Below are 15,339 nucleotides of genomic sequence, written 5' to 3' on the forward strand. Positions count from 1 at the left end.
GTTCATAGTGACTGTGAATTCATATGGGTCTCTACAAGGGTGTTCGGTGATTTTGGACTTGATGTGTGTGTTGTTGCATTGTTTAGTGCATGTGCAGTAGTGAAAATAGTTTGATTAATTTTGAAATGTTTTAGAATGTCGTTGAGAATTTTTGAAGTGTTATGGAATGTTTTTGTCGTGTGGTGAGGAGATTCTAGTGTTATACATATCCACCACATGGTATTCTATTTTTTATGGTTTGTGTTTCCGTGACGGGTAAAGGTTGTTTGATAAAGTTTTTTCCATGAGAACCATCTCGGATTTAGATTATAAATGGTTGTAAGAAGACAACCAACTGCTCGACCATATGACATTTGGACCTTCGAAGATGACAGCAAAATGTTTGATCTATTGGTCGAGCAAGTCAATATAGGGAACAAGTTGCCTAATAGGGTTTGGAAGCGTGAGGTATATATGGAATGTGTTAATAAGTTCAATGAAGACGCAGTCAATAAAAAAATCGTTGAACAGCTAAAGAATCGAACAAGATCATGGAAGAAAACATACCAAACGGTAACGAGATGTATCAACACTAGTGGGTTCGGTTGGGATTCAACCACACAATGAGTTACTGCATGTAATTTTGTATGACTTGACTACATAAAAGTCAGTAAATCATGATGTCCTATAAAATATTTTTTATGTTTTTCGCGTTAGTATAACTCTATTCCAAGACGTCTAAATGATGTTTTATTCTTGTAGGAGCATAGAGATGCTGAGAAGTACAGACATGAAGGCTGCACCCTGTACTACAAATTAGTTGTGGTGGTGGGAAACACAACAGGGCGATGAACTCATCTGTGAGTCGGAACATGTCTAGATGGATGAGCCCGAGGATGTTGATATAGTTAGGGATATTCCATCGCCATTATTTAGTGGGAATGAGTCGACAGCTAATCAATCTCGAAGAAGTAATCGATCATCTTCAAGTTGTCATAGAAAGAGAAGCGGAATGTCCAGTTATGACACTAGTAGATTCATTGATGCAATGAATCAAATCGCTCAGACATTGAAAGATGGCTCAGACGTTGAAGGATGTCATCAAGCCTAAATAGGCAGATACTGAAAGAGATTGGGTCAAAGCTAGGGGTGGCTTCGAACCGATCTGGTTCGCGAGCCGATCGGTTCGAAGCCGGCTCGGTTCGATTCGTCATTTATCGAGCTTGAGCACTAAAATTGGCTCGTTTACCTTAATGAGTCGAGCTCAACCGAAGCTAGGTTTGGTTCGTCGGCTCGCGAGTCTGCTCGAAGTGAGTCAGATCGAAATGGATCGGTAACGGGATCGCGAACGAGCGGGGGAGCGGGAGCAGGAGCGAGAGCGAGGGGGGGGGGGAGGATTTTTCCTCCCCCCTCGTCACCACCGACCCCTCCCATCGGTTGTTGTCGCCGCCTCTACCATCGTCGTAGCTGTTCGCCAGCCGTCTATACCGCTGTCGCAGCTGCTCGCCGGCCGCCTCTGTGGCCGTCCGTTCGATTTCTTCCTCTCCTCGCCGTCGCCTCTGTTTCCGTCGCCGCCTATCATCCCCGACGATAGGTCCTCCCCGGCGCCGTAACCCCCTTCCCTCCGTGTCGTCTCGGCGGAAAACCAGAACAGGGGAGAAATAATCTCCCCCCTCCCTTGCGAGAATATGATCTCGCACGTGCGAGATCATAAAATAAAAAAATAAAAAATAAAATTTTTCCTCTGGAAAAAATTAAAAATAAATTTTATAGAAATAATTTTCTATAAACTATTAGTGTCTCATTTTTTTTAAACATTTTTCTAATTGAAATTTTTTATTAAAAATCATATAATTTTCTAAGTAAGATTTTTCGTACCAAGATGGGGTAGAAAACTGTATAGAAAATTTTTGAATAAGTATTTAACAGTTGATGCTGTAATACTTTTAGCATGAAGCAATTTTCATTGCAATTTTGTGTTCGATATTTTATTTAATTAAAAATTTATCGATAAGTATAATTATATATTAGATTGATTATTAATTTTTATTTATTTCCTTAGAAGAGACAATAAAGGTCCATTTAACTTTCCTAAGAAAATTTTAATATATTTCCTGTAATTTTCTAATAAGTCAGTAATAGTAATAAGATTTTATTTAAAGGTTTTTTTGGGAATACGTATCATAGGAAAAATATTTTTAGTTTTTCCTAGAATATAAATTTTTATCTAGGGGCACTAAGGAGGCCATAATAAAATATGGCCAGATTCAAAAATTACAAAACAAGCTAGACAACAATTGGAGTAAAAAATATTAATATTGGTGCATTTTAATCCATTATTGAAATTCAATCCTGAACTTCCCCTATCATTATATTTTTTTAAAATGTATGCATAATTTTATATATAATTTATTCAAAGCCACCCCTACATGCGAAATCATAAACAAGGGAAAAAAAAACTCTTTGTCCCTTCCTCATGGCTCTTAAATAAATTGAAAAGATTTTTTAGTAGAAATACATTTCTAGAGACTATTAGTGGTTTTTTCAATAAATGTTGAAAAAATATTTTTAATAGAAATATAGGGACCATTAGTGCTTCATGTTTTTTCAAAATATTTTTCTAATTATAAATTCTTTTTAAAAAATCATATAATTTTCTAAGTAAGATTTTCTTCCCAAGATGGGTTAGAAAACCATATAGAAAAATTTTGAATAAGTATTTGACAGTTGATGATATAATACTTTGAGCATGAGGCAATTTTCATAGCAATTTTGTGTTTAACATTTGATGTGATTAAAAATTTATCGATAAGTATAATAATATATTAGATTAATTATTAATTTTTATTTATTTCCTTAGAAAAGGCAATAAGAGGTCCATTTAACTTTCCTAAGAAAAATTTAAAATATTTTTTGTAATTTTCTAGTAAGTCTGTAATAGTAATAGGATTTTATTTAAAGGATTTATAGTTTTTATTTGGGTGATTGTAAATTGATAGTGATATTTTATTTAATTTTGTTGTGTTTGATTATTGTATGGAGTTTATTTATAATGTTATGCAGTATATGGAGTGTTTAGATTATTTTATGGAGTGTATAAACAATTTCATGAAGTGTTTATGGAATGTATAGACAATTTTACGGAGTGTTTATGGAGTGTTTATGCAGGTATTATGTATATTGATTATGCCCAATTTTAAGTAGAGGTTATGCCGAATTTAATATAAGTATTATATATATAGATTATGCTCAGTTTTAAGTAGAGGTTATGCCCAATCTTATACACATATTATATATATAAGTTATGCCCAATTTTATGTAGAGGTCATGCCCAATTTTATGCAAAATGTATGCATAATTTTATATACATTTTATTCGATATATATTTTTTGAAAAGTTTTAAATGTATGTTGAGGCTTGAGCTTGGTCGAAGCTCGGCTCGAACTCGTTGGGCTCGAGCTCGATAACAATTTTAGGCTCGAGACGAGGCTCGGCTCGAAGCTCGGCTCGGCTCGAAGCTCGGCTCGGCTCGATGCCACCCCTAGTCAAAGCCCTCAGGGAAATCCCCTACCTATTTGTAGACTTGAAGTTTTGTGCTCCTGTATGGTTGGATACACCAAGTAAGAAGGAGTATTTTACGGAGATGACAGTGGAAGAGCGGGTCGAGTGGCTTAAATATTGTGCAACAAACAATTTGTAAAGCGTTTTAAATACACTATCTTCTTTTGGAATATTGTTATGTATTAGGTATGATGTTTGAATTAAAACGTTGCAAGACTTATTATGCGTAGGGATGTGATTGAAGGTAGGATATGGGAATGTGGATGAATATGGTTGTGTATAGGTGTGATTGCAAATAGGTTATGATTGAAGATTGATGTTTATTTATGTTTATGACTTATAGGTGATTGAATTTGTAGATTTCCATGGACATTATGACAAACGAAGAAAAAATTGCAACTATGATTGCATTCACAACTTTCTTTATCGCCATGGGAAGATACTATCTCTACCAGTGCAACAAATGTGCACCACGTTCTTGTGGGATTAATGGTCCATTGTATTTTCAAAATGCACTAGACAAATCACCTGCTATATTTCGAAAAGTTTACAAGATGAATCAAATAGTATTTCGCAAATTGGCAAAGATACTTACTAGTAGAGGGTTTATATCAGCCACAAAGACCATCTCAGTTGAAGAACAATTTGCATATTTTCTCCTAATTGTTGGTCAACAACAATCTTATAGTGTTACAGCAGAGAAGTTTGATAGATCGAACTGGACCATAAGTAGGTATTTCAACAAGGTGTTGGATGCGATCCTCAAACTGCACTCTGATTATGTCATACGGCCTTCGGAGCGCACACACTCGAAGATTTTAACCAGTTCAATATTTTATCCGTACTTCAAGGTAACACCACTTCCTCTAAATAAACAATTTTAGATTAATATACAAAGTTAGTCAATATTAATTAATAATGTATAATTAGGATTGTATTGGGGCTATTGATGGAACTCATATCAAAGCGAACATTCCACTTGAAGAACAACCAAGGTTCTGGAATAGAAAGGGTTATCTCTCACAAAATGTGATGGCAGCATGTTCATTTAACATGCAATTCACTTATGTACTTACTGGATGGGAGGGATCAACAGCTGATTCCCGTGTACTGGAGGACTCATTGACTCGTTGAGATAAAATCTTTGTACCTCAAGGTAAATCATATATTTTTATGCAATCATTTTTTATCTATTTTAGCTTCTATTATTTTATGTGGAATATTGTTTCTATTATAAGTAAATATTATCTAAACGATGCTGGTTATGCAAATCTTCCGAGATTTTTGGCTCCATATCGAGGAACTCAGTATCATCTGCAAGAATTTTGAGATAATATTTCTAGAAATGAAAAAAAATTATTCAACCGAAGACACTCATCTTTGCGGAATACTATTGAGTGAACTTTTGGTGCTTTAAAAGCTCGATTTCAAATGTTGAAAGGCGCTCCTCCATTTTTTTTTAAGATTAAGACAAAAATTGTACTTGTTTGTTGTGTATTGCACAATTATATACGTCGAGAGGATTACGATGATCTATTTGAAGATGAAGATGATCATTCGGGTGGCGAGCTCGGTGGAGGAGGTGATGCGGTCCAATTAGGTGTAATGGATGATACAGACAACGACAACAACGATGGTCTTGAGGATGAGGGTAGCCAAGTAACAATCTTTCGGAGGCAACGTGCATTAGAATCCACAAGAGCCGCACAATTTCAAGATGTCATAGCCACTTCCATGTGGAATGATAAATGATGGTTGTATCTTATAGTTTTTGAACAAGTGTCGTTTATATATACTAAACTTGTAACTTGATGATTTTAATATTAAATGCACGTACTCGTTATTTGAATAATATTTTTTTTAGCTTATTAATAAAGTTTTATACGTATTTATTTAATTTTTTCAAAATTTTATTACTATATTAAACTTAAGATTTAAGTGTGGCAAATAAAATATAGTTAAATATACTTATTTATTTATTAATCATATTTTTTTATTTACTCTATTGTATTAGTGATTTAATAGTGGTAATTAAAATATTTTTAACTCAAGCACTTGGTTTAAGTAACTCATTTTTATAATTAATAAAATCAATGGTTTTAAATTTAATGGAAAATATTATTAAATAATAATATGTAAAAATATATAGAATGTTAAAGTTAGCATTTGATAGATTATTCCTGTTTAATCATGACTTTTTATGTTAACGAATACCATATATTATCAATAAATTAATAACTAATTGTATTATATTTTTTTATTTTTTTTTAACGTTATTTATTTATTTTTTATGAGTAACCATGTGCACAGTTAATTGGCTCACACAATTACTGTATTAATGTACAATAAAAAGTAATCATTAATTAATATAACATATAACTCAATTAATTAGTATATTAATATATCTTAGTTATACATTAAATTAGTTATTCGTGTAGTAATAATATTTATTTTACCTAATTTAATGTTTAAGTATTATATTTTAATTAAATATACTATTACAAGTTATTAATTCTCTTATTTTGCACGTTTTTCTCATTTGGGGGCACTAACACTGGAAACTGGTTTCCAATGCACATAAACTCATCCACACTAACACCCATTTCGAAGATCAAGTTCATATGGATGATTGAAATGAAGATGAAGATGAACTTCAAATTTTATGTTCGTTGACTAACCCCCCAAGTAATTCACTTTTAGTCATTCTTAAGAAAAACGAGTGAAAGTGAAATCACTCCCTAAGGCTAATGAATTCACTTTCACTCTTGTTATGCACATTCTGCCCTCTCACTCTTGCATTTTGATATAATAAAATTAAGTATATGTTTAATTATTTTATTTTATACATTTAATTAAGTTAAAAATCTTAATTTATTTTTAATTATTTATCAATTTAAACAAGTTAAAATTTATTTTAGTTCATTAATAGAATAGTTAAATAAAATTATCTTATAAAAATAAATCTATCAGAGTAATTGTATATAATTAAATTCCCTATTTTTATTTATATAAAATAATGATTTTAATATAATATTTGATTTCTAATTTAATAGCGAAAATTTAAATATTAAAAAAATAACAATTTGATAAAGAATTTGGATATTATAAAATTAATTATTTTTACGATCATTTTATTTTTCTATTTAACCAACAAAATAATTATTTTTAAAATTATTTATTAATTGAAAACAAGTTAAAATTTATTTTAGTTTTTTTTAACTAAAACTATCTAAAATAAAAGTTAAATCTATTAAATTAATTATATATAATAAAATATTATTTTCTATTTATTTATATTGCTTATTTTTAATATTATATTTAATGAATATTTCAAAAGTGAGAATTTAGATATTGTAAAGTAACAATTTGATTGACATTTATCTATATTATAATTATATGGATTTTTTTAATCATTTTATTAATCTTAATTTATTTTAATTATTTATTAATTTAAAAATTATTTTAGTTTAGTTAAATAAAACTATCTTATAAAATTAAATTTTGTGCAATAAAATGGCTTCTTTATTATTTTCATAAATTATATTTTTAATATTATTTTTAATTTATATTTTTTTAGTGAGAATTTAGATTTTAAAGAAGTAACAATTTGGTTAAGAATTTAGATATTATAAAAGTAAAATTTGATTAAGTATTTTATTTTTAATAAATAAATAAATTCATTTAATTTAATTTTTAATTATTTATTAAATTCATACGAGTTAAAATCTCTCTTAACCTTTTAATAGAAAATTTAAATAAAAAATATCTTGTAAAATTAAATCTATTAAAATATTTTATTAATAAATTTCTTTTCACTACACTTTATATATTTTATATATTTTCCACTACACTTTTCACTATACATTAACACAAAAAAATAATTTTTATTATATTTTTTATTATGCACATTAATTTAATTTAATTTTTAATTTTAAATAATTCTTTTATTTTCTCTCTGTTTTTACTTATATTTCATTTTTAATGCACTTTGAGGGGGGTTAGTCCACAATGAACTTGAATTGAAGTGAATAATTAAATTGAACATATATGAATTGATTCAACTTCAACTCATCCTTGGGTGTTAGTGTACACGAGTTCAAGGGCACTGGAAAACAGATTCCAGTGTTAGTACCCCCAAATGAAAAGCATGATATAAATAAGGGAATGAGTAATATTTTATAATATATTTAAATAAAACAAATATCTAAACAGATAATTAACCAAATAAACATGGTTACTACACTTATATTAATATCCTAATTAACGAAAAACTATATTATATTACTTAATGATTATATTTTAATATAAATTAATACAATAATTACATGTGACTAGAATAAATTATTAAAAATAAATAAATAAAAATAAAAATAACATAAGCGAATATAATAAATAAATAAATTATTTTTTAATAACATAAGATACGTTTTAACTTGAAAAACCACTAATTTAATACAATAATAAAAAAACTAATATAATAAATAAATATATATTTATCAATAACATAATATATATTTTTATGTATTATTAATTAATAATATATTGTCACAAAATTTAAAACCATTGGTTTAATTAATTATAGCAAAGGGATAATTAAACTAAAATAATTTATCAAATATATTTAAATAAATAAAATTAATTGTTTTATAAATAAAAATTCTAAATTATTATTTTAATGACGATGGTTTAATTTTTCCTAACTTAGAAAAAATTAAACCATCGTCTTCCTCAGCTGCAAGCCAGCCGACAACGGCTGCGGGCCACGACGGTACGCCAAGAGTGAAAAGACGGAGGCCGAGAGGCTCTACGATAGGGGCTCGACGTTTCGTACTCTACAACGGAGGACGAGAGGGAGGCCGAGAGGGAGGAACGACAGGGGCTCGACCTTTTGTACTCTGCAACGGAGGACGAGAGGGAGAGGAGAGGGAGGCCAGGAGAGGCCAGGAGGGAGAGGAGAGGGAGGCCAAGAGGGAGGATGGCCGACAGGAGAGAGGGAGGGAGAAAGAGAAAAAAAAAATTTGCACGCAACGCGCGCTTCAATTGGTTGATTCGAAAAATAGGTGTGAATCCAAATTCCCCAATTTTTGCCTGAGAGAATTAAGTGACATAATTCACTTGAAGAGTAATTCATTCTATACTAACCAATTTATCTAATAAACTAGGTAATGCGAAGGGAATTCATTCCACTTCATTTTTGCCTAAAGACTCTTTTAGGCCCTGTTAGTGCCCAATGTAAGTGAAATATTCACTTACGCTGGGTAAAATATGCCAAAAGCCGTTAGTGCCTAGGGTAAGTACAGGGGGAAAATAAAATACAAATGTATTTCACTTTCCCCTGTTTTAGGCATAATGAGAGGGAAAGTGAATTCAAAGGGGTCGAGCTCTGAATTCACTTTCCCTTTCTCAATTACATCGGGCTCGAGCTGTCGGGAAGGAAGGCTCTGTCGAACGAAGGTTTCGGAGAAAAAATAAATTTCTCTCTCGCTCGCGACCGACCTTCAGCGATTTCAATCGCCCTTTGTGTGATATATCTCTGGCGTTCGACTCCCTTCCTCTCGTCGTCCCCAACACCGACAACCTTTGATGACATCTCTCCCCTCTCTGCAATCTCTCCAACTCCTCCCTCGCTTGCGATCGTCGGCGATTTCAATCACCCCCTTTGCGACCTCTCCCCGACGCTTGACTCTCTTCCTCTCGCCGTCCCCAGCACCGACGACCGTCGGCCACTTCTCTCCCCTCTCTACAACCTCTCCAACTCTATTCGAAAGAAAATAGGGTAAAAATTTCTTTATTTAAATCGATGGTTAATTGGTCATTGTAGGTCTTTGCTTAGAGCATTAGCTATTAAAAATCATTATTAGTATTTAATAAAAGCAATATATTTTACATAGTTAAGCATGTATGGGGGTATGTCTCTAATTTACAATAACCTAATCCTCGTCCATGGTTGGCTTGACTGAACAAGGAATAAGGAGTTTCGCTGTGGTAACTTCTGTTTACTATAAGCTCTGCAACTTCTGTTTATAAGCTCTACAACTTCTGTTCTGGTGGAGAATATTGTGAAGATAACAATGAAAGTGAAAATGAAGATATCGATAGTAGTGATGATGTTGAGGATGATGTGGATACTCAAAGAAGTACTCAAAGATAATTGCAGTAAAATCTGCAAGAGCATCATATTATCAAGATGTTTTAGCAATTCAGATGTGGCAAAATTATTAAATATTATGTTTTAATGCCACTAAATATTTTTTGTGTTGTATTTTTTTATGTACAGTTGTAATTTTTTTATATTAAAAAGGTGATTGAGTTATATTTGTGTTATTTTTATTTTTATTATTATGATGTTTGTGTAGTACGCTCTGTAGTACGATATTTGTATAATTATTTCATATTTAGATATTACAAAATTAAAACTTGATTACAATTTTAATAATATAAAAGTAAGCATTTGTGTAATTGTTATATTTAATATATTTTAATTATTAAATAATACTAATTTAATTTTCTAAAAGTCAGATATATCAAAATATTTTATTTAATAAATAATCTATCTGCACTTTACATCACGCTTTCCATCGTGTACACTAACACAAACAAGTACTTTACACTATATTTTACATTGTGCACACTAACACAAACAAGTACTTTACAGGGGGGGGTGGGGGGTTAGTCTACAATGAACTTGAATTGAAGTGAAAAATTGAATTGAACTTAAATGAATTGATTCAACTTCAACTCATCCTTGGGTGTTAGTGTAGACGAGTTCAAGTGCACTAGAAAACAGATTCTTGTGTTAGTGCCCCCAAATGAAAAGTACAATATAAAGAAGAGAATGAGTAACCTTTTATAATATACTTAAATAGAACATATACCTAAACAGATAATTAACCAAAATAAACATGGATACTACACTTATAATATATTAAAATATATTAATATCCTAATTAATGAAAAATTATATTATATTACTTAATGATTATATTTTATTATAAATTAAAACAATAATTACGTGTGATTAGAAAAAAATATTAAAAATTAATAAAAAAAGTAAAAAATAACATAAGCGAATATAATAAATAAATAAATTATTTTTTAATAACATAAGATATATTTTAACATTAAAACTCACCATTTTAATACAAAATAAAAAATACATAATAAATAAAAAAATATATTAATTTATCAATAACATAATATATATTTTTATGTATTATTAATTAGTAATATATTGGCACAAAATGTAAAATCAATGGTTTAATTAATTATAGCAATTGGATAATTAAGCCAATTAATGATTACAATATATTATAAATTAATATACTAATTACGTGTGACTAGAATAAATTATTTAAAATAAATAAAATTTTAAAATAACATAAGAAAATATAATAAATAAATAAATCATTTTGTAATGACATAAGATATATTTTAAAATTAAAACTCTCTATTTTAATACAAAATAAAACATAATAAATAAATAAATATATTAATTTATCAAAAACATAATATATATTTTTGCGTATTATTAATTAATAATATATTAACACAAAATATAAATCCAGTGGTTTAATTAATTATAGTAATTGAATAATTAAACTAATTAATCATTAAAGTTTATTATAAATTAATATACTAATTACGTGTGATTAGAATAAATTTTTAAAAAGTGAAAAAAGTTAAAAATAAAAGTTGTCGTCATCGAAGAGCCCTGCCGCGAAAAAGCCCTTCGATTTCGGATTTCCCAGACGGCTCCGAGACCTTCAAAATTGCTATGAAATTCTGTTATCAACCTCACGGCAACAAATGTCGCTCCGCTGCTCTGCACAGATGCCGATGGTAGAAACCCTAGGTATTGCACAAAGAGAGAGATAGGATGAATGAAACTGGGGCAAACGGAGAAAGCATAGAGCAAAAATAAGAGATGACAAGAGAAAGCAAAGAAAGTAGAGAGAGCGAAGACGAGAGGAAGAAAAGGAGCAAAAAAAATCGTCGGGAGAGGGAGAGGAGAAACGAAAATGACAAGAAATTTTTCCTTTTGGAGGGGAGAGGGGGGGGGGGGGGGAGGGGGAGGGGGGGAGGGGGAGGGGGAAGAAGCAACGCGCGTCGCACGCTTCAAGTGGTTGATTCAGAAAATCGGGCTAAATTCAAATTCCCTGATTTTTGCCTGAGAGAATGAAGTGATATAATCTCACTTCAATATAATTCATCCTACACTGATGTAATTTAATGAACTAAGTAATACAGGGGGAATTTATTCAACTTCACTGTTGACTAACTCCCCCTACAGTACACTTTCCATTGCGCATACTTATAAAAACAAATACTTCACTTTCCCTCCCACTTTCCGTTCACTTTCACTCCCACTTTCCCCCGGCACTTTTACATCGTGCACTAACCCCCTAAAAGTGAAAGCCTGAAAGACTGTCTGCTCCTACCAGGCAAGCCCAACTACGGTTGGAGGAGGAAATCGACGTCGTGCTCTGTTTGTCTTTCGGCGTCCTGTTTCGTTTCCGTGTAATTGTGTCCTTTTCGTCTTCGTTATCGGTGGTTCGGTTCTTTGACTTCTGGAAAGAATCTTAACCCCAGTACCGAGGGTACGTAACAGAGAGCTCTTCTTTTGTGCTGTTAGTGTTATGTGTTCTTTGGCTTTTCTTCTCTCACTTATTGATTTTGGAAGACATTCTTGAATGTACTTTTTCCTTTTTCTGTTTATTCGACTGTTCAGTCTGCATGTTTCTTGTGTGTCACTTCTGCCTTTTGTATTTCTTCTTTCTGCAAGTGATAGTCTCTTGACTTGCATGCAACATGTTTTTGCTCTGTCTGTTCTTTATCCGTGTATTTTCGGTAGGTTTACTGAGAGCTTTCCTAGGTTTTGTTGATTCATGGGTTTACTGAGAGCATTATGGTTTTGGAAGACACGGAACGCGGTATTAGATAGTAAGGTGTCTTGATTGAGTTTGCTAGTGGTGTTGGCTGAGGTACTTATCACTAATCAAAGGGGGTTTATTTAGTCCAGACGTGTTCTACTAGTCCAATTAAAGGACTGCTACTAGTTTGGGTTTTAGCAGTTTGAATGTGAACGAAGCTCAGAATCTAATTCTCTTAAGGAATTCAAATTTAAATAATTCGGTTATATAAATATTGTTTCCACGTGTCAAAATTGGCTTCTCCTGGAATCTTGCATACGATGCTAATTTAAGAATTCTCAAGTTACAAATGTTTACAAATGGGTATTTGTGACTCTTGTGGAGACGGAACTTCATGCACTACTTCCTGGACTGTCTTTATCAGGAATATCTCTCATCCTTTCTTGTTGGTGAAGGAGACAGCGGTGGCGAGCAGTTGCTTCTCAGCTCTGTCAAGGTCTTCCTGGCGCTTGATGTCTGTTTATAATGAGATTTGGAGGTTGTGCTATTGTTTGGTTATCTGGCATTGCGTAGAGAAGTGCCAATTACATTGCTGATTCCCTAGCTAGAAATGGTCGCTTCTTTGTCGCATATTGTTGAGTGTGATTCCTATGTGCTGGATACGTGTTGATTTTTTTGTTTTTTGGTTTCTAGAGGCTTTGGGCCTCAGCCTTTCATGTATTGTCTTTATTTACTTTATTGCCCTGTTTGTTGACCTTGCATTTGTAATTTTGTGCATTCTTCTTCTTAATGAAATTTTCACCATTTTGAAACAAATGTCAGTCTCTTTCTGAAGGAATTCAAACTTAATAATCTGGTTTTAAAAATGTCATTTTCCATGTCTTCTTCAACCTGGAACTTGAATGAAATGGTACTTTAAAAATTCAGAAATTTTAAATGCTTTATCATATAAAACTGGAAGACAAAGTGCTCACTTTCAGAAGGTTATAGTACATGAAATTACTGGTCTCTGTCCATAATAGCTTGGTTTCCAATTATCATGAATATCATCAGTGTGTGAGTTGTGACAATGAATAATGATTAATTTTGAGAACTGAACCTCAATTGATGTTCTTGGTCTGTGGGTTAAGAGATTTGACCCCACTCAGAGCAGCCACTTAGCTAATAATTCTGCTTTTGCATCATCTTATATTATACTTACATTTTTGTGCGGGAGCATTTGAATTTGCAGGCTTGATTACAGTTAAAATTTTTGGTTTAAAAATGGATAATGGGAGAATTACAGAGCAACAGGTGCCGTCAGGAAATATAGCCGGTTTAAAACTTGAACTTTTGACTGCAGGCAGTATAGTAAGTTCACAGTTTCCATTTCTTTATTTCTCTCTCTCTCTCTCTCTCTTTCTCTCTCTCTCTTTCTTTTCTCTTTTATTTCCTGTTTACTATTGCCACCTAATGACACACAAACATTTTTTTTGCATTTTATGCTGTTTATTTCTGAAAAGTTTTTCTGGCAGTGGTTATACTATTAATATTCTGGTTTTTTTGGTAAGGTCATATTTCAAAAAATTATTGGTTGTTATACTGTTGATTAATGAGATATTACTCTAACTATCATAGATTAGTTTAATAATCTGTTCTGTTGTTTGGATACATTGTGTTTCACTTTCCTTTCAGATGTATTATGTTCCATTTGAGTTACTAATGGTGCATTTATTTTGTAAAATCTTTTCAGGACTTGTTTTCTAACATAGTAATTACTGAGAACAGTGATCTAACTGGTCCTAAATTAGGAGTGCCTAATGAGCTCTCATCCCATTGTTATACATGTGGTGCATCTGATACAAAACATTGTGATGGTGAGTGCATTTATTTCTCAGCCTCTCTAGGTTTTTCATTGATTAGCATAAATCTCCGAAGATTGGTTTGTTGGATAATATTACTTGTGGCTGATGGATCTGGTTGCTCTCCACACCCATGCCTTGGAATCACAAATTTATTATAATTTAGTCACTTGGATCTTTTTATATACTTATGGGCCTACCATTTTACATCCCTTTATGTTAAAATTTTGTTGCGTTAAGGCCTGATAATGTAGTTGGACCCATTTTTCTCTTATTACTGCATTGAAAAGGAAAGGGGAAGAATTGATGGGTTGGGCCTGAAAGTTAGATAGTTGGTCTGAAACACTAATTAAATTTTTGCAGGTCATTATGGATATATTGAATTGCCTGCTAACATTTGTCATCCATACAATGTTCCCAAAATTGTACAGCTTTTGAATAAGTTGTGTCCTGGATGTGGATCTGTAAAGTTGAGCAAGAAAACTAAGGTAAATGTCATTCATGCTATTTTTTTGATGCATTTGTTTTGGGTTCTAATGATTAAGCATGTAAAATATAAGAAAGAGTAGAAGAAATAGAAGGCTAAAAGCAGCAAGGATTGAAACAAGAAGAAGAGATGAGGGAAATAGATGCAAGAGGTCAGTAGCCTCCTCTGAGTTTGTACAATTAGGTAAGTAGAAGAGTAGAGAGACTATTTACAAGAGAGAAGAGAAAGAGTCAAGCATGAGGAACGAGTGTTTTCTGGTTCTTGACAGAAAGACTACACTCAATTAAGGGTCAGAAGTCGATCCCGACTAACTTGTGTTCCAATCAGGAAAAGTACAAACAGGCCTTTCTTACTAATATAGAATCTCTTATATCTCCTTGTTACGGAAAAACCAAAATATACCTAATATAAACATTCTTCTAAGTTAGCTAAGTGAGAGGGTGACTAAATTACTCATTCACCTGTAAGCATAAGGACTAAAATACCCCTGAAAGATACATTATTCAATGGAGTTTCTTCCTGTATGTTACTAATTCTGAAATAATAACATAAAAATCATTTAAAAATAATAACTTAAAATTACTATATGTCCCTACATCTT

General features: G+C 31.7%; 1 protein-coding gene across 3 annotated transcripts in view; it reads left to right on the forward strand.

Moving 5' to 3' along the window:
• The first annotated feature begins 11,938 nt into the window (after nucleotides 1-11,938).
• The window catches only part of LOC137934120 (DNA-directed RNA polymerase IV subunit 1), a 59,557-nt gene continuing 56,156 nt past the window's right edge, over nucleotides 11,939-15,339 (forward strand). For 2 of the 3 annotated variants that reach the window (XM_068778355.1, XM_068778357.1), the window contains exons 1-4: nucleotides 12,860-12,948; nucleotides 13,642-13,760; nucleotides 14,143-14,266; nucleotides 14,615-14,739. In XM_068778355.1, coding sequence (XP_068634456.1) covers nucleotides 12,936-12,948; nucleotides 13,642-13,760; nucleotides 14,143-14,266; nucleotides 14,615-14,739 — 381 coding nt within the window. In that variant the 5' untranslated portion in view covers nucleotides 12,860-12,935. Of the gene's footprint in view, nucleotides 12,138-12,859; nucleotides 12,949-13,641; nucleotides 13,761-14,142; nucleotides 14,267-14,614; nucleotides 14,740-15,339 lie in introns of those variants that run through there. The other variant, XM_068778356.1, reaches the window with a different exon arrangement.

This window comes from Aristolochia californica, unplaced genomic scaffold (assembly GCF_029961685.1).
Source record: "Aristolochia californica isolate CCGP_79_NKW_82.1479 unplaced genomic scaffold, dmAriCali1.0.hap1 SCAF_6, whole genome shotgun sequence".
NCBI classification, from domain to species: Eukaryota; Viridiplantae; Streptophyta; class Magnoliopsida; order Piperales; family Aristolochiaceae; genus Aristolochia; species Aristolochia californica.